General features: G+C 36.0%; 1 protein-coding gene across 1 annotated transcript; it reads left to right on the top strand.

The window, feature by feature from the left end:
* Positions 1 to 21644: 21644 nt before the first annotated feature.
* Positions 21645 to 22709, top strand: LOC105797618 (uncharacterized). Its single transcript, XM_012627564.1, has 2 exons — positions 21645 to 22090; positions 22589 to 22709. Exons 1-2 carry the CDS (start codon positions 21645 to 21647, stop codon positions 22707 to 22709), a joined length of 567 nt encoding a protein of 188 aa, XP_012483018.1.
* Positions 22710 to 25547: the final 2838 nt, after the last annotated feature.

Below are 25547 nucleotides of genomic sequence, written 5' to 3' on the forward strand. Positions count from 1 at the left end.
AAACAAAGCAAAAAAAAAAAAACCTAGCCTACAAGCTTCTAGCGCCGCAGCAACTAGGGTCTTCCCTCACGCGTGCTGTGCTTCCGCGCGTGTGCACCTCCTCCAGCTGGCCTTGTACCTGCACAACAAAATGGCAACAAACAACACAGGTAGGGAACAACAGCAAGAAAATCAGAAAAATCGCAAATCAAAGGCAACAAGCAAATAAAGTTTTTAAAATTAGATTTTTCTTTACATTTATCTTTTTCCATTATCTGCTATAAAAAGCAGACTTGATATTGTAAAGAAGGGGGGATCTTACGATTATTGAATCAGCAAAAAAAATCAGAAAGCAATAAAAATCAAAGTTTGCTAAAGGTGATTCTCAGAGTTTTTTTTCCATTTTCTTTTTCTCGATTTATTATTCATTTTTATATACACGAAAAAAATAAAAGAGGAGGGGGGAAGGAAGTTCTTACCTTCGTGAAGTCGCGCCGTCAGAGCCCTGTCGATTCCGTCCAAAATGGAGTTGGATGGGGTTCAGGCTTGTGCAGCGGCGGAGAGAAAGGGAGATTTTTTTTTCTGTTTGCTTTAGAATGGCTTAGGGGTTAATTTTTTAGGGTTTGTGGTGATTTTTATATGGGGTTGAAACGACACCGTTTAGTGCCCGTTTCAGGGGCTCTAAACGGTGCCGTGTTGGCACTGACCCGATGACCCAACCCGAGCACGGCCAAATTCGCGCGTTTTGGTCTAGAAGGGAATATTTGCTCCATTAATCCTCCTGATTTGTTTCATTGTTTTAATGCGGTTTTTCTTTATTTTCTACATTTTCCTAGCATTTTTGATGTTGTCTCATTTTGGCCCATACTACTGCGATGTGTTTTGAGGGATAGGGAATATTTCCCATTTAGCCCCCTATGTAATGCGCGTGCTTCATTTGACCCTTCAATTTTATTTTATTTTCGTTTTTCTCTTTATGATTTTTTTAAATCCGATTTAATCCATATTTCAATTTGCTCATTTTTTTAAATTTATTTAAATATTTTTATTCTGTTGTTTTTAATATATTTAGTTTTAAATCTGGTATTATTTTAATAATTAAACTTATTATTATAAATTTATTGTTGATATTGTTTTATAGTTTTATAATAATTTTTATTTCTCTTTTATATCCTTATATTTTAAAAATCTATATGATAATACTTTCATACTATACCATTATATGTGTATGCATAATTTATATCAAATTATACATATAATTTGTTGTTTATATATTGATGATTTTAGATTTCCTTTCTTTTATAATATTTTATTTTATTTTATTTTAAAGCTTGCTATATTTTATTTGTGGTAATTTGCTTAGGTATTACTTTCAAATTTTTTTATTCATTTGATTTTGAATGTTAATTTTAGTATTTGCATAATATATGATGTGAAATTATCACTCTTATGTGCATTGCATTAATTATCCGTATTTATTGATTACTTATCGTTTATTAGCATATAATTGTGTAAGATTTAGTACATCGCATTGTACATTATCATTCCATCGCGTTTATGTCGTTTAAAAGGTTGCGTTTAATCAAAATATTGAAATCGTTTTATTGAAAGGTTTTCAAAACAACGTAATACCCGATATTCAAAATTTTTGAGAAGATGATGCCCTAACTTATTGGGCTTCAATTTTCTTCGTTGAATTTATGTAACCGAGTATTTCTTTTTCAATTCAAACGTAAAAGTTTCAAATCAAAGCTTATTTCAAAAATTCGAAACTTGTGTCCTAGCTCATTAGATATGACATTTCGAAATTTCAAACCGAGGTTTTTTTTCTTAATAGAAGCAAACTTATACGTCGTCTTTGGAACTTTGAGGAATTATGCCCTACTTACGAGGTTTTGATTTCCTCATTGAACCAAGATGGTCAAACATTTTAGATTTCAAATATACAAAGTTTCAATAAAGGTTTTTAAAGGTTAGCTTATGTTCAGGAATTCAAATGTTGCATCCTAACTTACGGGATATGACATTTTGTAGCCTCGGGGTGAGAAGGCCTTTTTACATATGTTCAAATTTATACAAATATTGTTAATAAAAGGGGATTATTTTTAATCTTTTCGAATTTTTGACATTCGACTTTAAGACATTAAATAATCAATTCAATACCAATTTTCGGCGTTATGAGGGTGCTAATCCTTCCTCGTACGTAATTGACTCTCGAACCCATTTTTTTTCTGAAACTCGTAGACCAAAATCATTTTTATGGTGATCCGATCAGACCTCAATTAAAGATCGGTGGCGACTCCAATTTTCATTTTTTAAGTTGACACTATTTTTGTTTTCAAAAAAGTGGTTTTGACAGCTTGGCGACTCCGCTGGTGACCGATTTTGAGAGTCGAGCCACAAATTGGTTAATTTTGTCTTATATCAAAACTTGTTTTAAAATTCATGACATCCTCTTTGCATTCATTTTTTTCTTGCTTGGTTGGTCTAAGTCCATTAGTGTATTTGCATTGCACATTACATGAGTTGGACGATTTTACCCTTTTAAGTGGGAGTGAAAAACTATTTCTTCGTGAGGTTCTTATCTCCGTATAGGATAGTGGATCGCTTTTGGGATACATCTGTACCTATAATGGGTCTGCATGAACCTATAATTGGTGAGGATCGAGGAATCGGTTGGTTCAGGTACCTTTTCCCTAGAAGCCAAACTTCATATAGAGAACCTTAGGAACTCACCCTAGGTAGAACTACACCGAGCCCTAATAGATACCCGAATAAGTGTTTCGTTATTTCTTGTTTGTAGTGGATTCTATTTTTATACATGATACTGAGTTTTTGTGTCTTACTTTGATTGCATGGCATTTCAACTACATGGCATTTCATTATAAAAGGCGTTGGTTCATATTCAGTTGCTAGATAGAAAGCTTATCATGGAAAAAGGGTTTCTTGATAAGGTAGAGGATAATGCGACTGTCCGAACTTGGTCCGAAATGACACAGTGCGAGAAATGTGATAGTTTGGCTGAAGGATATGTATCGAAACTATGGGACTTTACACGTATTAGCGTAACTCAAAAAAATTTGCAAGAGTTGAAGAAAATTTGGGATTAGTGGAATGATAAGGTTAGATAGCTATTCTACTTTAATTATGGGGATTTGCCTTATCTGCTTGATATGAAGTTAGAGAAGCACCTATTTCGGGCTTTCGTCCAGTTTTGGAATCCTGCTTACAGTTGCTTCACATTTGAGAAGGTCAATTTGGTGCCTACAATAGAAGAATACATGGCTTTCCTTCGGTGTTCGAAGATTCAAGTAGACAGAGCCTACTCGGGAGCTGTAAATGTACTAACCTTTTTGAAGAAGCTGATGAATATAACCGGGATGAGCGAGCAATGGGTTGCAGCCCAGATCAAGCAGAAGGGGGATAGCAAGTGCATTCTCTGGAAGAGCTTGAAGGATCTAATCCTAGCACACCCAGATATGAAAAAGAGGGTGGATGTCTTTGCTTTGAGTATATACGGCTTAGTTGTCTTCCCCAAAGGTTTGGGGCATGTTGATGAAGAAATCAATAATTTATTCTACTGGCTTGATAAAAGGGTTACACCAGTCCCGACAATTTTGGCAGAAACCTTCAGGTCACTAAATGCATGCCGAAAAGCGGGTAAGGGTAAATTCATCAGATGTGCGTAGCCTCTACTCGTATGGTTCCACAGTCTCTTTTGAAGGGTTGATAGGGTTTCGTATCGGGTCTTCTCTGAAAAATATTCGTCGTTGGAAGAGATAGTAGCTACACCGAGGAGGGATGAAATCTTGGAGGAGAAATGGATGGCAATTCTTCAGAATCTTCAGGAAGAGGACATTGAGTGGAGAGCTCCTTGGTTGCTTCCGGATGAGATCCTGTATCGATGCGGTGATTTTGATTGGGTTCCTCTGCTTGGGATTTTGGGAGCTGTTGGTTATGCCCCGTTGCTAGTGCTCAGGTAGTATAGGACAATGCAATTTATACTCGCAACTCAGGGAATAGCTGAGTGTGAATTCTTATACAAGGGCGATGGTTACAAAAAGAAGATTCGAGAGGTGTCCAATGCATGGAACCAGACTCTCCGGATGAAGAGATTAGCTGTGGGTCCAATGACAACTCCTGAATATAATGTGATACGAGCCAAGGAGGTGACACTCAAGGGGTTGTTTTTCCTAGTGGTCCAATCACTCGAAGCAAGGCACGACAATTAAAATCAAAGATGAATGCTTTTGTCCAAGACTTTGTTGCTACAAATTTAATTCATCATGTTCGTGACGTTGACAAATACGGGAATGCAATTCACTGGACCAATCTTGGAATAGTGAAAGCCCATAAATTGGTGGATTAATCTTTTATGTATATTATTATTATTATTTACTTAATTCTCATTGGTTGGGACACATCACTTATGAGTTAAGTAATTTTATTGGTTAGGTTATTATTTATTTATTTTCTTAGATAATTTTAAAGAGGTTTATTAGGATTCAATTACTCTTGTAATTTGCCTATAAATAGGCTTGCTTTCTACACATTGGGGGGGGGGAATAAAAAGAGAGTATTTTTTTTCTTCCAAATTTGTGTGAGGCAAATTTTTGAGAGTAGAGTGATTCTTCTCTTGCTATTTAGTTTGGAGTTTGTTACTTTCGAAGGTATTTCGGAGTTACAAATATTCAATTTCTTTCCCGTTCATCGGTGTTTCTAGAGGTGCTTCTTCTAGGGGTTTCGTAGGGAGCCGCTCAATTATTGGCGTTTTTGGTTACAAGTTAACCAAGGGTTCCATAAGGCAAATCTATCCTTTTTTTTCTTTTATTATTATTTAACTAATTTTATTTATTCTCGTTTTATTTCTAATTTGTGTTTCTCTTGTGTCTAGATCTGGGATTCTGCATCAGTTGGTACCAGTTTCAGGCCATTCGGTGTTATTTTTGAAGCTAAAATCAAATTCGAAATGAGTCAAAATACCAAAAACTCTTTTCATCGGTTTCGTCAATTCTTTTTTTTTTGAAGTTTGTGTTTATTCTCCTCTTATTCTTTAAAAAAATAGCAAAAAAAAACCGCAAAAAAAAAGTTGCCTACCTTTCATACGTAGGTTTCTTCTTTTCCTATTATTGTTATTATTTTTATTTTTATTTTTCCCAAAATTGAATTTCTGTTCCTTCTTTTTTTCTTGACTCAAGTATAATTAAAGCTTCAATTTTTGAAAATCTTAAGACACCAAACGTTTCTGATTTTTTTTTAAAATTTGGGTAGAGTTTTCTTAAGTTTTCTTCTTATTAAAGCTTTTCTTTGACTCTAGAGTTAGGGATCGTTGCAGGTCTACATTTTTTTTTGTTTCTCTTACGCTTTCTAACACTTCTTTTCTTCTTGTGTTAGCAGATATTAAAGGCACGCACCATTCCTTCATCCGTGTAGCCTCCATTACAAATTGGCTCGTCAAGTTTATTGGCCTCTTAGAGCAATTAGGGTCTTCATTGTTTCTTTGAAGTTTGCACCTCCGTTATTTGATCTTGATTAGTAACCCTCTCCAAACATATTTACAAGTTTTGAATCATTCAGAGAGTTATTCTTTTGAGAGCTAACGAGTGAGGTTATTATTATTATTTCTTTCTTGTTCCTATTTGTTTGATCTTTCACAGATACCATACCGCTCGCTAGATCCCAAACTAGTAAAAATGAAGAGGATGAGCAAAAAAGAGAGAACGATCATTTTGTCGAGTTGTTACAAAAAGAGATGAAAAAGTTGCAAACTCAATTCGAACATCGCATGATCCAGATGTTACAAGAGCAAAGGGAGTATCTTGATACAAAACTTACAACTCAAGAGAGATACATTGCCGATAATTACAAGAAGTTGAACGAAGCCTTTATAAGCCGATCAAATTTGCGAGATCAAACTTTTAAACGAAGGGAGGACCATGTTTTTGATGATGACTTTGAGTCTGAGTATGTACCTAGAGAAAGGTTGGAACGAAACAATGACACCCCCAAACCAAAATTTCTTTCTTTCTCAGGGAAGAATGATCTTGATGCTTACCTTGATTGGGAGGAAAAGATGGAAGCAGTCTTTGCTTGTTACAATTACTCTGATGAGAAAAAGGTAACATACGCTATCGCTGAGTTCATTGATTATGCACTAACATGGTGGAATCAATTATGTAAAAGCAGGATTCTTTATAGAGAGCAACCTGTTACTACTTGGGTTGAAATGAAGCGCATCTTGTGAAAACGGTTTGTTCCACCATACTATTATCGAGAACTCCATCAAAGACTCCAACATCTTGTTCAAGGAGATAGATCTGTGGATGACTACTACAAAGAGATGGAGACTATTCAGATTAGAGCCAATCTTGTTCAAGAGACTGAGATGACTATGGCTAGATTCCTTGCAGGCCTAAAGCCTGAGATTACAAATCCAGTTGAGTTACAACACTACAAGGATGTTGAAGAGATGCTTCAAACCGTACTCACCATTGAAAAGCAATTACGAAAGAAAGGGACAACAAGGGGTGCTAGTTCAGTTTCTAATCTTGCTTGGAAAGGAAATTGGCAAAAATAAGATGATAGATTATGGAATGGGAGAGATGCACGGTTCAAGCCAAATGAGCCTAGAACTTACTCCAAAGATAGATGTATGCTAATTCATTTAAAGGTTCTACTTCTACTAATCGAGCTCCATCTTCTTCTTCTACTTCTCCTAGTGCCATTAAGCAGCCAAAAGATATTACCTGCTTCAAATGCCAAGGAAGGGGTCACTATGCTCGAGAATGCCCTAATAAAAAGTCATTGGTGATTCGAGAAGATGGCGAGGTTGATTTTGAGTCTGATAACGAAGATGAGATGCCTCCTTTGGAAGATGCTGATGATGTGCATACTCATGATGAGTATGAAGAATACTTGGAGTATGGTATGAAAGCACTTGTTGCTCGAAGGGATTTAAATGTCCAGTTTAAAGAGGAAGGGCGCGAACAAATAGATAACATTTTCCACACGAGATGTTTGATTGGTGGACAACCTAGTTCATTGATCATTGATAGTGGAAGTTGCACCAATGTGGTAAGTTCTTCCCTTGTTGAGAAACTTGGCCTACCTTGTGTGAAGCATCCAAGGTCATACCGCTTGTAATGGTTGAATGATAGTGGGGAGGTAAAAGTATCTAAATAGTGCTTAGTTTCCTTTTCCATTGGTAGATACTCTGATAAAGTTTTGTGTGATGTTGTTCCAATGCAAGCTGGGCACATATTACTTGGACGGCCATGACAGTTTGATCGACGAGTAAATCATGATGGTTTCCTTAACCAATATACCTTTGTGTTCCTTGGAAAGAAGTTTACTTTGGCTCCACTTCCTCCTCAAGAAGTCTACAATGATCAACTCAAACTTGCTGGTAAGATGGGTAAGGGAAGTGAGGTAAAATCATTGAAAAAGGCTGAGAGTAAAGAGGCCCTTAGTGTTAAAAGCCAACTTAAAGGCCCAACATTGGTGAGTGATTGCACACACAAGTCACAAGATGAGAAAGTGAGTTTATTCGCTAGGTTTCGAGATATCAAATTTGCTCTTTGTACAAAACAAACATTTGTAATTATTAGGTTTAGGGAAAACTTTGTTTTGACTAACCCTAATACACATTTGCCTAGTTGTTTTGTTGATCTTTTGCAGGATTTTGAGGATGTATTTCCTTCTGAAATGCCTAAGGGATTACCTCCTTTACGAGGGATTGAACATCATATTGACTTTGTGCCTGGTTCGAGTATTCTGAATAGACCAGTCTATCGAAGCAATCCTGAAGAAACTAAGGAGTTGCAAAGGCAAGTTGAAGATCTCTTAGAGAAAGGGTTGATTCGTGAGAGTCTAAGCCCTTGTGCGGTCCCTGTACTTCTCGTCCTAAAAAAAGATGGTTCTTGGAGAATGTGTGTTGATTGTCGTGCTATTAACAAGATTACGGTAAAGTATCGATATCCAATTCCTCAATTAGATGATATGTTGGATGAGCTTAATGGTGCATGCATTTTCTCTAAAATTGACTTAAAAAGTGGTTACCATCAAATAAGAATGAAACAAGGTGATGAATGGAAAACTACTTTTAAGACTAAGTATGGCCTGTATGAGTGGTTAGTCATGCCATTTGGCTTAACTAATGCTCCTAGCACATTCATGAGATTAATGAACCACATACTTAGACCTTTTTTAAGAAAATTTTTCGTTGTGTATTTTGATGACATACTGATTTATAGCAAAACTTTGAATGATCATGTTGGGCATGTTAAATTAGTATTGGATGTGTTAAGGCATGAATGACTCTTTGCTATCTTGAAAAATGCACCTTTTGTATGGATAAGCTTGTTTTTTTGGGCTTTGTGATAAGTTCTACAGGAATCCATGTGGATGAGGAGAAGGTAAAGGCAATTAAAGAATGGCCTATCCCTAAAACTATTTTTGAGGTAAGGTCTTTCCTTGGGTTAGCCGGTTTCTACCGCAGGTTTGTTCGTAACTTTTCCACAATTGCTTCACCTTTGACTGCACTTATTAAAAAGGATGTATCTTTTCATTAGATAGATAAGCAAGAATTAACATTTAATGAACTTAAAGATAAATTGTGTAATGCTCCTATTCTTGTTTTACCTAATTTTGAAAAGACCTTTGAGATTGAATGTGATGTTTCTGGTGTAGGTATAGGTGCCGTCCTCATGCAAGATAGTAAACCACTAGCCTACTTTAGTGAGAAACTTGGTGGAGCACATTTGAACTATTCGACCTATGATAAAGAGTTGTATGCCTTGGTAAGGGCATTAGAAGTTTGGCAACATTACCTTTTACCAAAAGGAGTTTGTGATTCACACTGACCATGAATCACTTAAGCACTTAAAGGGACAAGGTAAGTTGAACAAGCAACATGCGAGGTGGGTTGAATTCATTGAATCTTTTGCTTATGTTATAAGGTATAAGAAAGGTAAAGATAATATTGTGGCTGATGCTCTATCAAGGAGGTACACTTTACTTAGTACTTTGCATACTAAGTTATTAGGTTTTGAGTATCTCAAAGATTTATATGCCACTGATTCTGATTTTGCAAGCATTTATGACGCATGTGAACATGGTGCATTTCACAAATTTTAGAAGCATGATGGCTATCTTTTTCGAAATAATAGACTATACTTACCAAAGTGTTTAATGCGAGAATTGTTGGTTCGAGAGGCTCATAGTGGTGGTCTTATGGGTCATTTTGGAGTCACTAAGACTTATGATGTTTTACATGAACATTTTTATTGGCCTAACATGCGAAAACTTGTTGAGAAAATTTGCTCTACTTGCATTACTTGTAAACAAGCTAAATCCACTGTGATGCCTGATGGTCTATATACTCCTCTTCCTGTTCCTAATTCACCTTGGACTGGCATTTCAATGGATTTTGTAATAGGTTTGTTAAGGACAAAGCGTGGACGAGATAGCATCTTTATGGTTGTGGATCGATTTTCTAAAATGGCTCATTTCATTCCATGCCATAAGACTGATGATGCAACCCATGTTGTCGATCTATTTTTCCGTGAAGTTGTAAGATTACATGGAATCCCAAGGACTATCGTTTCTGATAGAGATGCAAAATTTCTTAGTCACTTTTGGAAGGTGTTATGGGGTAAGTTAGGTATTAAACTACTTTACTCTACTACATGCCACCCTCAAATTGATGGTCAAACCGAGGTGGTAAATCGAGTTTTGGGATCTTTGCTTAGAGCCATAATAGGTAAGAATGTTAAATCTTGGGAAGAATGGATACCCTATGTTGAGTTTGCTTATAATCGTTCTATTCATTCTTCCACAGGTTTTACTCCTTTTGAGATTGTATATGGTTTTAATCCACTTACTGTTTTAGATTTGCTTCCTTTACCTTTGAATGAGATTGCTAATTTAGATGGTGAAAGGAAAGCTGATTTAGTGAAAGAGATCCATGAGAAGGCTCGTAAAGCCATTGAGAAAAAGAATGAGTCCAATGCACATCGAGCTAATAAAGGGCGAAATCAAGTATTTTTTGAACCTGGAGATTGGGTATGGGTGCATATGAGGAAGGAACGATTTCCTTCTAAGAGAAAGAATAAACTTGATGCACGAGGAGATAGACCATTCCAAGAACTCGAGAAAATAAATGACAATGCTTATCGCATTGATCTTCCTGGTGAGTATAGTGTTAGTGCTACTTTCAATGTTTCTGATCTTTCTCCTTTTGAATTTGATGTAGGTTCAGATTCGAGGATGAATCTTCTTGAAGAGGGGGAGAATGATACGAGCCAAGGAGGTGACACTCAATGGGTTGTTTTTCCTAGTGGTCCAATCACTCGAAGCAAGGCACGACAATTAAAATCAAAGATGAATGCTTTTGTCCAAGACTTTGTTGCTACAAATTTAATTCATCATGTTTGTGACGTTGACAAATACGGGAATGCAATTCACTGGACCAATCTTGGAATAGTGAAAGCCCATAAATTGGTGGATTAATCTTTTATGTATCTTATTATTATTATTTACTTAATTCTCATTGGTTGGGGCACATCACTTATGAGTTAAGTAATTTTATTGGTTAGGTTATTATTTATTTATTTTCTTAGATAATTTTAAAGAGGTTTATTAGGATTCAATTACTCTTGTAATTTGCCTATAAATAGGCTTGCTTTCTACACATTGGGGGGGGGGAATAAAAAGAGAGTATTTTGTTTTCTTCCAAATTTGTGTGAGGCAAGTTTTGAGAGTAGAGTGATTCTTCTCTTGCTATTTAGTTTGGAGTTTGTTACTTTGAGGTATTTTGAGTTACAAATATTCAAATTTCTTTCCGCTCATCGGTGTTTCTAGAGGTGCTTCTTCTAGGGGTTTCGTAGGGAGCCGCTCAATTATTGGCGTTTTTGGTTACAAGTTAACCAAGGGTTCCATAGGGCAAATCTATCCTTTTTTTCTTTTATTATTATTATTTAACTAATTTTATTTATTCTCATTTTATTTCTAATTTGTGTTTCTCTTGTGTCTAGATCCGGGATTCCGTATCATAATGAATAGTGGGTTAAGAGGATCAACGATAATATCCCCAAGCCAAGTAAGGGAAACAGTCAGTCAATAGAGGAACAGTTGCGTGTTGTCTATTCTGAGCTAGAAAGCATAAGACAAGATTTTGAAAGAAAAAATGCAGAATTAGAAAAGAAGATAGAACAAATGAAGAAGAAAATATGAACTTCAAATTAGACATGGATGTTTAGAAAATCGAGGCCGAGAAATTAAGAAAAGGGAAAAATAAAGCCGAGGAGGATTTAGATAGCTTAAAGATAGATTATAATAAGTTGTGTCTGTAAATGAGAACTGCCGGGTTGGAAAAAACTTTAGAGCAGTGGCGTGAAGATATTCGAGAAGAAAAGAAAAAGGCCGATAGATGGGAAAGGAAATTCCAAGAGGTTCAGACATGAAATGAGGCTTTAGAGATGAGTTTGTCAGAGAACCGAAAGGAAAAAGGTGAACTAAAGGACAGAGTGGCTGAGTTAAAAAGATCTCTTTGTCAGTATCGAAATCAAGATTCTGCGATAGAGTTTAGAACGAGCTTGAGCAGGATTGAAGAAATGAAAAAAAGAATAGAATAGTTAGAAGCAACATTGCAAAATTGTGATATCCAGATTGAGTACTTAGAAGCAAACGAAGATCGTCATAATGAACAGTTTCACTACTTTCAGAATCAAGTTAGTAACAGAGATCAAATTATGGGAGAAGCCGTAGTTCAGATTTTAGAGGTAGCTGATCACCTACTGACTTTGGCAGTGCAGGCCAATACGCTAAGTGTGAAGTATGAATTGGAATCAGATCGGGGACAAGAGTTAGCCTTGCTACTTAGAAAGATTAGAGTTCTGAGTTTTAGAGCAAAGCCTTATTTGTAGCCTATTTTATGTAAAGAAATTTATTTTCTAGTAAAGTTTTCGAAATGGAATTGAATCAGAATTGACTCATTTTTTGCATTCATTTCATTGCATTGCATCATACGCATTAAAGACTATTAAAAGATCCTAATTGATTAAAATCATTCTTCAGTTAATCTAGAAACCAACCAACCCACCAAACAACGTTACGGTACTCGAGCAAAAACCAAAAACATGGACCAAAGATTGGAAAGACTTGAACAGTTCCAGAAGGATATGCAAGACCAACTTCAGCTGCAAATGCAAGAGCAACTAGCTAAGATTCAACAAGATATGATGGACAAAATGCTGGAGTCTCAAAGAAACATGATGACTCAGTTGACTCAACTGTTGGCTGGGGGAAATGATAAAGGAAAGGATCCTCCAGGATTTACTCCTCTATATGTGCAGACCCAAGCTGAGGTATACCTGCGCAAATCCTCTATCACAATCAGGCCTCAGCAGTTTTAGGCTAGTGCCTCAATACCAATGAACTTCTAAGCTGGATCAGGCTCTAACCCCGGAGATAACCCTATTAATCCTGCTATCCCTAATTTCGATGAAATGGCTGAAAAAGAAAAAAATAGAGGATGAATTGCCAAAACAGCTAGAGGAAAGGTGTAAATGGCTCTAAGAAAAATTCAGGGCAATGGAAAGCACTAAGAACTACCATGAGATTGATGCTAAAGATATGAGTTTGGTCACGAATTTGGTACTCCCTTACAAGTGTAAAATGCCAGAATTTGAGAAGTACAATGGGACCAGTTAACCCTGAAGCTCATATCACCATGTTTTGTAAGCGGATGACTGGAGATGTTAATAACGACAAACTGCTAATACATAGCCTCACAAGGGCAGCATCTAAATGGTACAATCAATTGAGCCATACCAGGATTAGTTCATGGAGGGATTTAGCACAAGCATTTATGAAGCAGTACTATCACGTAACAGATATGGTTCCTGATAGAATCACCCTACAAAATATGGAAAAGAAGCCGAATGAAATTTTTAGGCAATAGGCACAAAGGTAGAGGGAGGTTGCCGTCCAAGTTCAGCCATTGCTCCTGGAAAGAGAAATAACAATGCTCTTTATTAACACACTGAAAGCCCCATTTATCATACATATGTTAAGAAATGCCACAAAAATCTTTTCTAACATAGTCATGAATGGTGAAATGATTGAAAACGCCATAAGGAGTGAGAAGAATGATGCTGGAGAAAGTAACAGAAGGTCGACCTCAAAGAAAAAGGAAAATAAGGTGAACAATTCGAGTACATATAGCAAGGGTTACTCAAAATCGATTACGGTGAATCAACCAAGAAACGTGGTTGCTAACCAATAAGGTTCGTCAAGATAAGAATCCGACACAAGATAAAATACTGAGAAGCTCCAATTCACGCCAATTCCAATGTCGTATAGGGAGCTATATCAAAATTTATTCAATGCACACGTTGTTTCCCCTTTCTACTTAAAACATTTACAACCTCCGTACCCTAAATGGTACGATGCGAATGCACAATGCGACTATCATGCAGGAATTATGGGGCATTCCATAGAAAATTACACTGCCTTTAAAAAGCTGGTTTAAAGGCTCATCAGTATAGGCATTGTCAAATTGGATGATTCATCCAGTGCAGAAAATCCATTACCTAATCATACTGATAATGGGGTAAATATGATGAGTGGAAACATGTGGAGAAGAATTAAGGCAGACATTGCAGAAGTAAGAACTCCTTTGAGATGGGTTTGGAAGAAGATGGTATAATGGGGGATAATCATTTCGAATTTACAAGGGAGCTGCAAAAAGACGAGAAATTATTGTGAGTTCCACCACAAAGAAGGGCACGAGATCTAAGAGTGCATAAAATTCAGAGCCTTGGTTCAACACATAATGGATGATAAGGAAGTGGAGTTCTACGAAGAAGTCAAGGAAGAAGGAAGCATTTGCATATCGAAATTAATGATAAAGGTTCCGAAAATAAATCATCCTATGGTCATCATCTCACGATCAAAGAATAATGAAGTGGGAGTACCGGTAATGCCAAAGATCATAATTCAGAAACCTGCAACCTTCCTTTACAAGGATAGCAAGAAAGTCCCTTGGAACTATGAGTGCAACGCAACCATCCCGAGAAGGGAGACTTCAGCCAGTGTTGCAAAAGAGGATCAGGGTATAGGTTCTCATACGCGTAGTGGGAAACGCTATGATTTGATAAGTCCTCAAACAGAACCTGTAAAAGGAAAGGCCATAGTGACGGAACAAAAGAAGGAGAAAGCAACCGAGCTTGTGTTACCTATCAACGAGCCAGTGAAAGAGGAAGAAGCCAAGGAATTCCTCAAATTCTTGAAGCACAGTGAGTACAATGTTGTGGAACAGCTGCATAAACAACTAGCTCGCATATCTGTGCTAGCCTTGCTCTTGAGTTCAGTTGTGCATCGAAGTGTGTTGATGAAAGTGCTGAACGAAACCTATGTGGCCAATGATATCTCTGTCAATAGATTAGATCGGCTGGTCAATAATATTAGTGCCGATAACTTTATCTTTTTCAACGATGATGAAATACCACTTGGGGGTATAAGGTCTACTAAAGCTTTGCACATTACTAACCGATGCAAAGGGTATACCTTGCTAAGATTTTTAATCGACAACGAATCAACATTGAATGTATTACCCTATCCACACTTAACAGGCTGCCTGTGGATAGCTCGTACATGAAGAAATGCCAGAATATAGTGAGGGCATTTGATGGCACAGAAAGGAAGGTCATGGGAAGAATCTAAATACCCTTATTGATTGGTCCGACTATCTACGAAATGGATTTCCTTGTAATGGATATCAAGCCTTCCTAAAATTGCTTATTAGGGAGACCATGGATACATTCGGCCGGGGCTGTACCGTCATCATTACATCAGAAGTTGAAGCTAGTGTCAGAAGGTCGGCTGGTAAAAATAAATGCCGAAGAGGATATCATAGCGGCTGTAGCCAATGATGCGCCGTACGTGGAAACAATGATGGGGCAGTTGAATGCTCCTTTCAATCTTCGGAGTTTGTAAATACAACATTTATTTCTGAAAGGAGCAAAATTCCAGTGCTTAAAATATCCAAAACGATGGATATGGGGTTACAGTTGTTGGTAGGGAAATGAGCCTTACTCAGAAGAGGATTAGGGAGACATCTTCAAGGAAGAATTGAGGCTCCGGTGCTGAAAGAGAAACAATATCACTTTGGCTTAGGGTACAGGCCCGATATAAGACAGAGAAAGAATGAGTTAGAAAAAAGGATAAAAAGAAGAAATGCACGCCTAAGTGGGAAGGCAATTAAATGAGAACCAATGATAATTCCCCACATATCCAAAACCTTTGTATCAAGAAGGATCATTCATCCTGAGAGAAGGATACCGATGGAAGAAAGCATCGAAGAGATGTTGGAAAATGTTCACATCAATGCCAAGACACAAATGAAGAAGGGACCTTGTTAGATATTCGTCCTTATGAACCTGGGAGTGTTTTAAATAATTTGACTGTAGAAGAAATACCTAAAGTTTTTAGAGCTCTCTCAAAGTAATATTCAGAACACACTTGTTGTTTTAGCCTAGAGACAATAAGAACTCCTTTGTGAAATAGGCTCATATCTAAACATCACTATTTTAATGAAATATATCTTTGTAATTAATTTGAGCAGATATTCTTTTAAGATTCTTTCATTCTTTTGAATTCTCTAGAAAATCATTCTTTCATTAATTCATAATCATACTATACAAATAAGTATCTTTAAATTCATACAATTCTTTGTATATTCCTTGGTACTTATAACAGGTCCCCGGATATCAATGTCATCAGTGACTGTGCTATAGATTTAGAAAATCCTTTTGAACCAGACATGTGTCTAGAGTGATCTCATGACTTTGAAGATAACATATATCATAACTTATCTCCGGACTTGTTGAGGATGGTAAATCAAGAGGAGAAACAAATCCTACCTCATAAGGAAACGGTGGAGATTGTGACCCTGGAAGAGGGAAAGGTGGTGCAGATTGGGACTTGCATAACCAAAAAAACAAAGCGAGACTTCATCGAGTTACTTCGGGAGTTCAAAGACATCTTTGCATGGTCATACCAGGATATTCCTGGATTAAGTACTGACATTGTAGTACACCGTCTTCCTATAAGAGAGGATTGCAAGTCAGTTTAGCAAAAACTTCGAAAGATAAGGCCCAACGTTGTACTAAAAATGAAGGAAGAAGTTCAAAAGTAGTTCGATGCTGGGTTCCTATAAGTGGTTAAGTACTCAGAATGGGTGGCCAACATTGTAGCCATCCGTAAGAAAGATGGGAGGGTACGAATGTGTGTAGACTACAGAGATTTGAATAAGGCTAGCCCGAAAGATAATTTTCCCTTGCCTCACATCGATACCTTGGTGGACAACACGGCAGGATACTCACTACTTTCTTTCATGGACGATTTCTTGGGATACAACCAGATTAAGATGCATCCTGAAGATATGAGGAAAACCACTTTCATAACCCTATAGAGAACTTTCTGTTATAAAGTGATGCCATTCGAGCTGAAAAATGAGAGAGCCACATACCAAAGAGCCATGATGACCCTCTTCCATGATATGATGCATAAAGAAATTGAAGTCTATGTTGACGACATGATTGCAAAATCCCAGACGGAGAAAGAACTTGTACAAGTCCTGAGAAAATTTTTCTTAAGGTTGAGAAAGTTCCAACTCAAACTCAATCCAGCCAAATGTACCTTTAGGGCTAGGTCGGAAAAACTTCTGGGGTTTGTAGTTAGTGAAAAAGAGATTGAAATTGACCTAGACAAAGTCAAATCTATTCAAGAATTTCCTCCGCCGCGTACTCAAAAAGAAGTTAGGGGATTTCTAAGGAGACTAAATTACATTGCATGGTTCATCTCACAACTAACTGAGAAATGTGATCCTATGTTTTGTCTCTTTAAAAAGTATAACTCAAGTGTATGGGACGAAGAATGTCAGAAAGCTTTTGATAGAGTAAAGCAGTATTTGTCCAGTACCCCAGTATTGTAACCACCTAGTCTGGATAAACCACTGATCCTGTATTTAACGGTGTTTAACAATTCTATGGGATGTGTGCTAGGTCAACATGATGAGAAGGGGAGGAAGGAGAAGGTGATATACTATCATAGTAAGAAATTCACTGATTGTGAAATGAGATATTCGCCTATTGAAAAATTATGTTGTGCCCTGATCTAGACGACACAGAGATTGATGCAATACATGCTCTACCATACGACTTGGCTAATTTCAAAGTTAGACCCTTTAAAGTATATGATGGAGTCAACTGTGTTGAATGGGAGGATGGCTAGATGGTAGATTTTGCTCTCCGAGTTTGATATAGTATATGTAAATCAAAAGGCTGTCAAAGGGAGTGCGATAGCAGACTTTTTGGCCAGCAGAGCTTTAGATGTGACAGCCTGATTTTGACCCTAATCGGAACAGTGGTTTCGGGACCACAAATTTGAGTCTAAAAAATATTTTAATATTATTTTCTGTGTTAATTATGTGTGAATTTACATATGTGAAAGTTTCGTGAATTTATTTTATTGTTTGTGTGCTAAATTTGAGAAAAGGGCTTAATCGCGTAAAATAAAAATTTAATGGTTAAATATGAAAGTGCCTAATTGTTGTTGTCTTTATAATTTGGAGGTTCTATGATGCAATTAGCCCACTATATAAGTTAGTGGAAGAAAATGGTCAAGAATGACTTTATATTATATGTTATATATATTAACTTATAAAGGTTAAATTAGTAAATAAAATATTATAATGTATTTATAATAAAACAAAACATAAATTAAAAGCATTATCATGTTCATCTTACCGAAAGTTGCTAAAGAAAAAGAAAAGAAAAGAAAAGAAAAGAGCTTTGAAGCATTCGACCATTACTAAGCTCAACCAAGGTATGTTTCGGTTTCGGTTTTTGATGATTTTTAAGTTTTTGATATCGTTACTTCGAGTACTACAAAGCCCATGCTTGAATTTTTGAATTGGTTGTGTATTTTGTGATATGCCATTGAAGAGATCTTGTTGTTTTTGTTGTTAGATGATGGAAAATAAATATATGTTGTTAGATTTTCATGTTTTAATTAGTAATTTTTGATAAAAATGTGTATTAAGGACTAAATTAAGAAAAGTGTAAATCGAGGGGTCAAAATGTGAAATAAATGAAATGTGTTGACTTAGATAGACTATAGGAATATTCAGCCCTAGCATGATACATGCAAATTTTGTGTATTTTTTGTTTTATGCAATAGGGACTAAATTGTTAAAAGTGTAAAATGTCAGGGGTAAAATGGTAATTTTCCCATTTATGTGTTTTTGGATTAAATTGAATGGAATTATGCTTAAATAAGTTTAATTTGAATATGTTTATATCATGAACCAAAGAAAACGGATTTGGATCGGGGAAAAACAAAAATAATGAAATAGTCGTCTATTCCGTCCGTCGATATCCGATGTAAGTTTATAAGCAAATAGATGTTATAATTTTTAATTAAATGTGAATTATATGTGCTGAAATGAATATGTGAATAAATATATGTATTAGTCGAATGTGTACAAGCTTGGCAGCTATGTTATGAATTCGTTTCGACTGAGTTACGACGTCCAAAAGCCCCGTATGAGCCTTAGGAATAGTTAGGATACGTATGTCATGACATAGGATTTCGATATGTATTTTCGTGTAAGACCACATCTGGGACGTTGGCATCGACTTGTGTATACGTGGAAGACCATGTCTGGGACATTGGCATCGTATTTGATTTGTGTAAGACCCTATCTGGGACAGTGGCATCGATATGTGATTACATGTGAGACCACGTCTAGGACGTTGGCATTGTACGAGCCTTCCGACTATCCGAGTATCCTTTCTAAATCCGAATGGTTCAACGGGTAAAGATAAGTTGCGTACGAATGTTTAAATCAGGCTAAGTGACCAGGTATGTGATAATTGATTATCTATTTGAAAATAAGATAAGTTGTATACTTGAATTGATGATATGAAGTTATGTGAAATATGAATTATGTGATTGCATATTTGAATATATATGTATTCGCCTTTGATGTATATGTGTATTGAGGAAAGTGATGATTAATTATATTAATGTTCAATTGATTATTTGGTAAAGAGGGAAGTTATTACAAATTATCTAAGTTTTGATATATAAGTTGATAAATTGAATTATATGTGAAATTATAATGGTTTATTACTAATTGTCTAGCTTAATTTACGTAAATGATTAAATGTTTATTTGCTTATGACTTACTAAGCTTTGATAGCTTATGGTGTGTAATCGCTTTCTGTTTTATAAATTTGGAAGTTGGTTATGAGCTCGGCGATCGTCAGAGAAGTCTATCACACTATCGAGTACTATTTTCGGTATTTTACTAAGTTTGAAATTGAGCTTATGGCATGTATAGTCTAGTTAATATGTTTGATTTCGGGTATGTTAATATGAGCCATGCGAAAATGGCTTATTTATTTTCTTAAGCATGGTTTTTATGCTTTTGATCAAGCGTTAGATATGTTGATTTTGTTATCTCGGCTATGGAATATTTATTTATGTGAATTATGTTTGATATTTTTTGTTAAGAATGTGGTAAATAATTCGGCATAGGTGAGATTAGTTGAAGCATATAAGTGAAGTGAGTTTGGTATATATATGTTATGGTGTTTTAGTCATGTGCTTCGGCAATGAGGTAAATGATATTCAAGCTTAATTAATCTTGGTTATGTGTCATATATATGTGATATGTGTGATATGTTTGGTTTTGGTATTGGGGTTTCGACTATGGTTTATTTATAAGTAAATATATGTAAATCTTGTTTGATATGCTTTGTTAAGGTATTGTTATGTAATTTAGTAATTAAGTGAACTCGGTTATGGCATATAGGTGAAATGTTAAGTAAATCATAGATAAAATGATAGTTAAATTTGGTTTGTAAGAGTATATTTACATTAACAAATTGATTTGACAGAAACTAGTACTGTGCATGTGTATGTACGGTTATAAGGTATGGAAGAACATGTGTATATTTGGTCATGATCTAGACCTATTTTGGAAGTGTGTTTTATGCTATAAATTGGTGTATGGATATAGGTTTGGAAAATGTGAAGTTATATGTATGATTTTATTATTTGAATCGATATGGTTTGATTAGGAAATGGCATATTTTGACTTATGATTTAATGGCTAAATCTTGTACAATTTATGAGGTTATTTATGGATGCCAATTTTTTATGAAATAAACTAGGAACGTGGAGTATTTAATAAAGGTACGATTTGCTCATGCAAGTGGACTTAATATTCAATTTTGAATTTGTAAAATGATATGAATTGTATGGACTTTTGGATATGGCTAAAATGGTGTATTCATATGCAAACTTGTAATAGATAAATATGCATGTTTTGGTCTTTTAAATGATATATATAAATGATTTTTTTAAAGTAGGCTTAAAATTTATGAATAAGATACATACAAATTCGGGTAATGATAGTTAAGTGAGTAATACAAGTTTGAATTTAACTTTTATAAATTTATTGGATTAGTCGATTAAAGGATAAGTTGATTTGTATTGAGCGTGTATAGTTTATGATTGAATTATTTCATTGAAATGGTCATATGTGTATAATATAATGACATTAAAGTATTAAGGCCATAATATAATGTTACTAATGTTGCATTTGTGATTGGACATTAAGTTGTATACATATTGGTTTCATTATATACATATGTAGAAGTTATGAAATGCAAAGTTTGATATTTAGATAATGAAATTATGTACGTACATATTCTCTGTATATTAAAAGAAAGGATATATGCTTGAATATGATTTAATTATGAAAATGTCATTAATACGATGGATTTAGGAAATCGAATATTGAAAGTATTATATGCTTGAACATGACTCGGTGTATACAAGTTTGGTTCAATTTGTTAATTATAGAATATGTTCGATTGAGCTTTGATGTATGTTTAAATTGAATTAGTTTGAATTTTGTAATGTGTTTATTTGTGATACATGCTTAGTAAGGCATGATTGATTTGAATTGTAATTATCATTTATATATTTGAATTTAAAATAATTAAATTAAGGATATTCAAGTTTGATAATGTTATAAATGTATCATTATTCTTTGGTGTATGAAAGGTGATAAATGATTGTGTTGAACTGTGTCTTGTTCGGTAATGCCTCGGACCCCTAATCCGGCGATAGATACGGGTTAGGGGTGTTACATTAGAAGACTATGAACCTCTGAATTTTGATTTCCCGAATGAAAACTTGATGTGTGTGGCAGCTGCTGAAGAGGATTCTCAAGAAAATCATCCTTGGAGGCTAAATTTCGACGGGGCTTCGAATGCCGTAGGTAATGGGATTGGGTAGTCCTTGTGTCCCCAAATGGAAATCATTATCCTTTTACCAGTAAATTGGATTTTGATTGCACCAATAACATGGCTGAATATGAAGCTTGCATCATGGGCATCCAGGCAGCCATAGAGTGAAAAATTAAGATACTAGAGGTATACAGGGACTCGACATTGGTAATATACTAGCTCAAAGAGGAATGGGAAACGAAAAACCTAAAGTTAATTTGTTATCGGAGATTGATTCTAGAGTTGATCGAGGAGTTTGATAGTATCACCTTTTGTTATCTCCCACGAGAAAAAAATCAGATGGCTGATGCTTTGGTTACCCTAACCTCCATGATCAAAGTGAACAAACTAGAAGACATGAAGCCTATTCAAATCAAAATTTATGAGACCCCGGCCCATTGCTACAATATTGAGGAAGAGAAAATTGATAACAATCCTTGGTACCAAGATATACTGCAATATATGAAAAATCATGAGTACCCTGATCAGGCAACGGAGAATGATAAGAGGACATTGAGAAGACTTGCTATTGACTATGTCTTAGATGGAGAGATTTTATACCAAAGGGGAAAGGATCAAGTACTTTTGAGATGCATGGATGCTGTGGAGGCCAAGAAAATCTTGAAGGAAGTCCATGAGGGTATTTACGGAACGCATGCCAACAGATTCACAATTGCTAGACAGATTATGAGATTCGGGTGTTACTGGTCCACCATAAAAAGAGATTGCATCAGTTATGCCAAGAAGTGCCATAAATGCCAAATTTATGGGGACAAAATGCACGCACCTCCTTCACCTTTTCACGTTATGACTTCTCCATGGCCTTTCTCCAAGTGGGGTATGGATGTCATCGGGCCAATATCGCCGAAGGCTTCTAATGGGCATCGTTTCATCTTTGTGGTTATTGACTATTTCACCAAATGGGTGGAAGCTGCTTCATGTGCTAATGTCAAGAAGTCAGCAGTCAGTAAGTTCTTAAAAAAAGAGATCGTATGTTGATATGGAATGCCTAAAAGAATCATATCTGACAATGCGTTGAATTTGAACAACAGCATAATAGTGGAAGTCTGCAGTCAATTCAAGATCAGACACCATAATTCGTCACCATATCGCCCAAAAATGAATGGTGCAATTGAGGCGGCCAACAAAAATATCAAAAAAATTATGGGGAAAATGGCTGAAACTTACAAGGACTGGCATGAGAAATTACCATTTGCTCTCCTTGCCTATTGAACATGTATCAGAACTTCTACCGGGGCGACGCATTTTTCTCTGGTTTATGAGATGGAGCCAGTTTTACCCATTGAAGTTGAAATTCCTTCTCTCTGGGTTTTAGCTGAACTAAAGTTGCATGAGGCCGAATAGATCCAATCTCGATATGATCAGTTGAACCTGATAGAAGGAAAAAAGGGTAAAAGCTATTCATCACAGTCAGATGTACCAGAAACGAATGATGCGAGCCTATAAAAAAAAGGTTCGTCCCATAGAATTCCACAATGGGGGCCTAGTGTTGAAAAAGATCCTTCTTCTACAAAAGGGTTTTAGAGGGAAGTGGATGCCAAATTGGGTGGGACCTTATGTTGTAAAGAAGGCCTTTTCTGGAGAAGCTTTGATTTTAAGCGAGATGGATGGTAAAAACTTGTCAAATCCTATAAACTCAAACTCAGTCAAGAAATACTTCACCTGAAGAAAGAAAATGGACCAAGGTGAAAACCCGCAAATGACGCTTTGAGTCATAAAAAAATAAAATACAATGAATAAAAAAGAAAAGGAGAGGCCAAGGTGAAAACCCGCAAAGAGCACCTTGAGACCAAAGGGGATTTGAGTTGAAAACCCGAAAAGGGCGGCTCAAATTTTGATCAGAATGGGAGATGAAGTGATCAAAGCAGCTTAAATTGTGATCAGATTGGCGCACATGGTGATCTTTCTATAATTGAGTCAACAGGAAAGGGTATGCAATATCTTGGAGCATCGACAAAGTACTTAGATCTCTTAAACACATGTCAAACTCAGAATGGTGTTCAGAAAGTTGTACAGAGAAGTTCAAGATACGATATTTGGGGCACCTAGTCTTCATACTATTTATATTGAATTTGTTGTTCTTGGAATACTTCAATATTTTTTGAGATACATGTTCCCACTTAATTTCTCTTTTATTTTTACTATCCTTAATAAATTATTCATTTCGAGCCGTGCTCCCAAATCAGTTCTATTTTTATCCATAGATATGATCTTTTGCAAGCATGTTGCACTGGAATAATGATTAATGGACTAATAATACTTTCTCAAAGGAAGTTTTGCATATTACTCTAGAAGTTTCTAAATAATACAGGAACCTGAAACATGACTATTGTTTAGAATGCACAAGTATAAAGGTTGAAATATCTAAAAACGAAAAATCTAAATTAAGATTATCTCTTCGGATTTTGTTGTCAAAAACATTGATTGAACAAAATATCATGCTTGTGATAAAGCTTCGATCGCCAAGCAATAAGAAGAAGTTATTCTTGGAAAAATTTCTATACTCATGCATAAATACCTGGTCACGACATCCTAGGAATGGTGTAAATGACTAAAATGAGGGAAAAAGATTCTCATACTATGCCCTTGAATTACGATAAAAGAGGGTTGAAAAGAGTCAGATCTTATACCCCTGGGTTGCAGTGGTAGAAAGATAGCCCAAAAATCAGGTCTCAGAAGAACAGTTGAGGCAAACTGATTGAGTGTTTCTTGGGGTTTCTGTCGAAGGCACCAGCCGAACAAGACAACTCTATAACACATCAGTGATGAAATCTTAACGAACAATGAGTAATGATAACCCAAACATTAAAAAAGGGGATCATCCTCATTCTCCATTCATTCATAACATCTAGTTAGTAAATTTTGACTCACGATCATAACATCCTAATCATTAGGCATAAATAGGTCCATGCAATGGATTCTACAGGTCATGTTCCCCAGAGAACAGATTGGTGAAACTACAAATCCTATACCACTGAAGTTGCAGTGGAATAGATTGAAGAAGATAGCAAATCTTATCTCCCGAAAGTTGTAGTGGAGTAGATTAAAGCCAATAATCCTATCTCCTTGAAGTTGCAGTGGAGCGGATTGAAGTGAAGTCTTATCTCCCTGAAGTTGTAGTGGAGCAGACTGAAGATAGCGAATCTTATTTCCCTGAAATTGCAGTGGAACAGATTAAAGCTATAAATCACAGATCTTATCTCTTTGAAGTTGCAGTAGAGTAGATCATGGCGAATCTTATCTCCCTGAAGTTGCAGTAGATCAGATTAAAGCCAATAATCTTATCTCCCTGCAGTGGAGTGGATTGAAGTTACAAGTCTTATCTCCCTGAAGTTGCAGTAGAGTAGACTAAAGATAGCGAATCTTATCTCCCTGAATTTGTAGTGGAGTAGATTGAAGCTACAAATCCTATCTCCCTGAAGTTGCAGTGGAGCGGATTAAAACGATGAATCCTATACCTCTAAAGTTGCAGTAGGTCGGATTAAATCTACCATAGCAAGCCTTATCTCTCTGAAGTTGCAGTGGAGCAATTAACCCTATCTCCCTAAAGTTGCAGTGGAGTAATTTGAAGGAAGTGAGCCTTATATCCCCGAAACTGTAGTGGGCTAAAATGAGGCTACTTGAAGAAAAGAATTACCAAAAAAGTCAAGGCTCGATAGGACCGGGCAAAATTGGCCTTCTTTTAGTCTTTGCTTCATTCTCGTTATATGACAACGAGCAAAGAGGGGCAGCTGTAGTAGCCCAATTTTCCCAGGCCCAATTAAATAAATAAGCACCAAAAATAAAAACCAAAATAATAAAACAGTCCAGTTTCTTTTTACAAACCCAAACTTAAAGCCCAAATTCACTACCCAATTACAACGGCCCAAATGCCTAAACCCTAGCCCACTAGTTCAAAACAAAGCAAAAAAAAAAAACCTAGCCTACAAGCTTCCAAAGACCGCAAGAACTGTGGTCTTCCTCAGGCGTCTTGTGCTTCCGCTCCCATGTGTTGCCTCAAATGGCCTTGTACCTGCACAAAAAAAATGGCAATAAATAGCATAGGCAGGGAACAACAGCAAGAAAATCAGAAAAAGCGCAAATCAAAGGCAACAAGCAAATAACGTATTTAAAATTAGATTTTTCTTTACATTTTTCTTTTTCCATTATCTGCTATAAAAAGAAGACTTGATATTGTAAAGA

This window comes from Gossypium raimondii, chromosome 9, assembly GCF_025698545.1.
Source record: "Gossypium raimondii isolate GPD5lz chromosome 9, ASM2569854v1, whole genome shotgun sequence".
NCBI classification, from domain to species: domain Eukaryota; kingdom Viridiplantae; phylum Streptophyta; class Magnoliopsida; order Malvales; family Malvaceae; genus Gossypium; species Gossypium raimondii.

What these genes read in the sequence shown, in the direction of transcription:
- LOC105797618 (XM_012627564.1), top strand. Translation starts at nt 21,645, where the DNA reads ATGGCTGATGCTTTGGTTACCCTAACCTCCATGATCAAAGTGAACAAA. An exon ending in TGCATCAGTTATGCCAAGAA is followed by an intron (nt 22,091 to 22,588) that starts GTGCCATAAATG and finishes AACATGTATCAG; the next exon opens with AACTTCTACCGGGGCGACGC.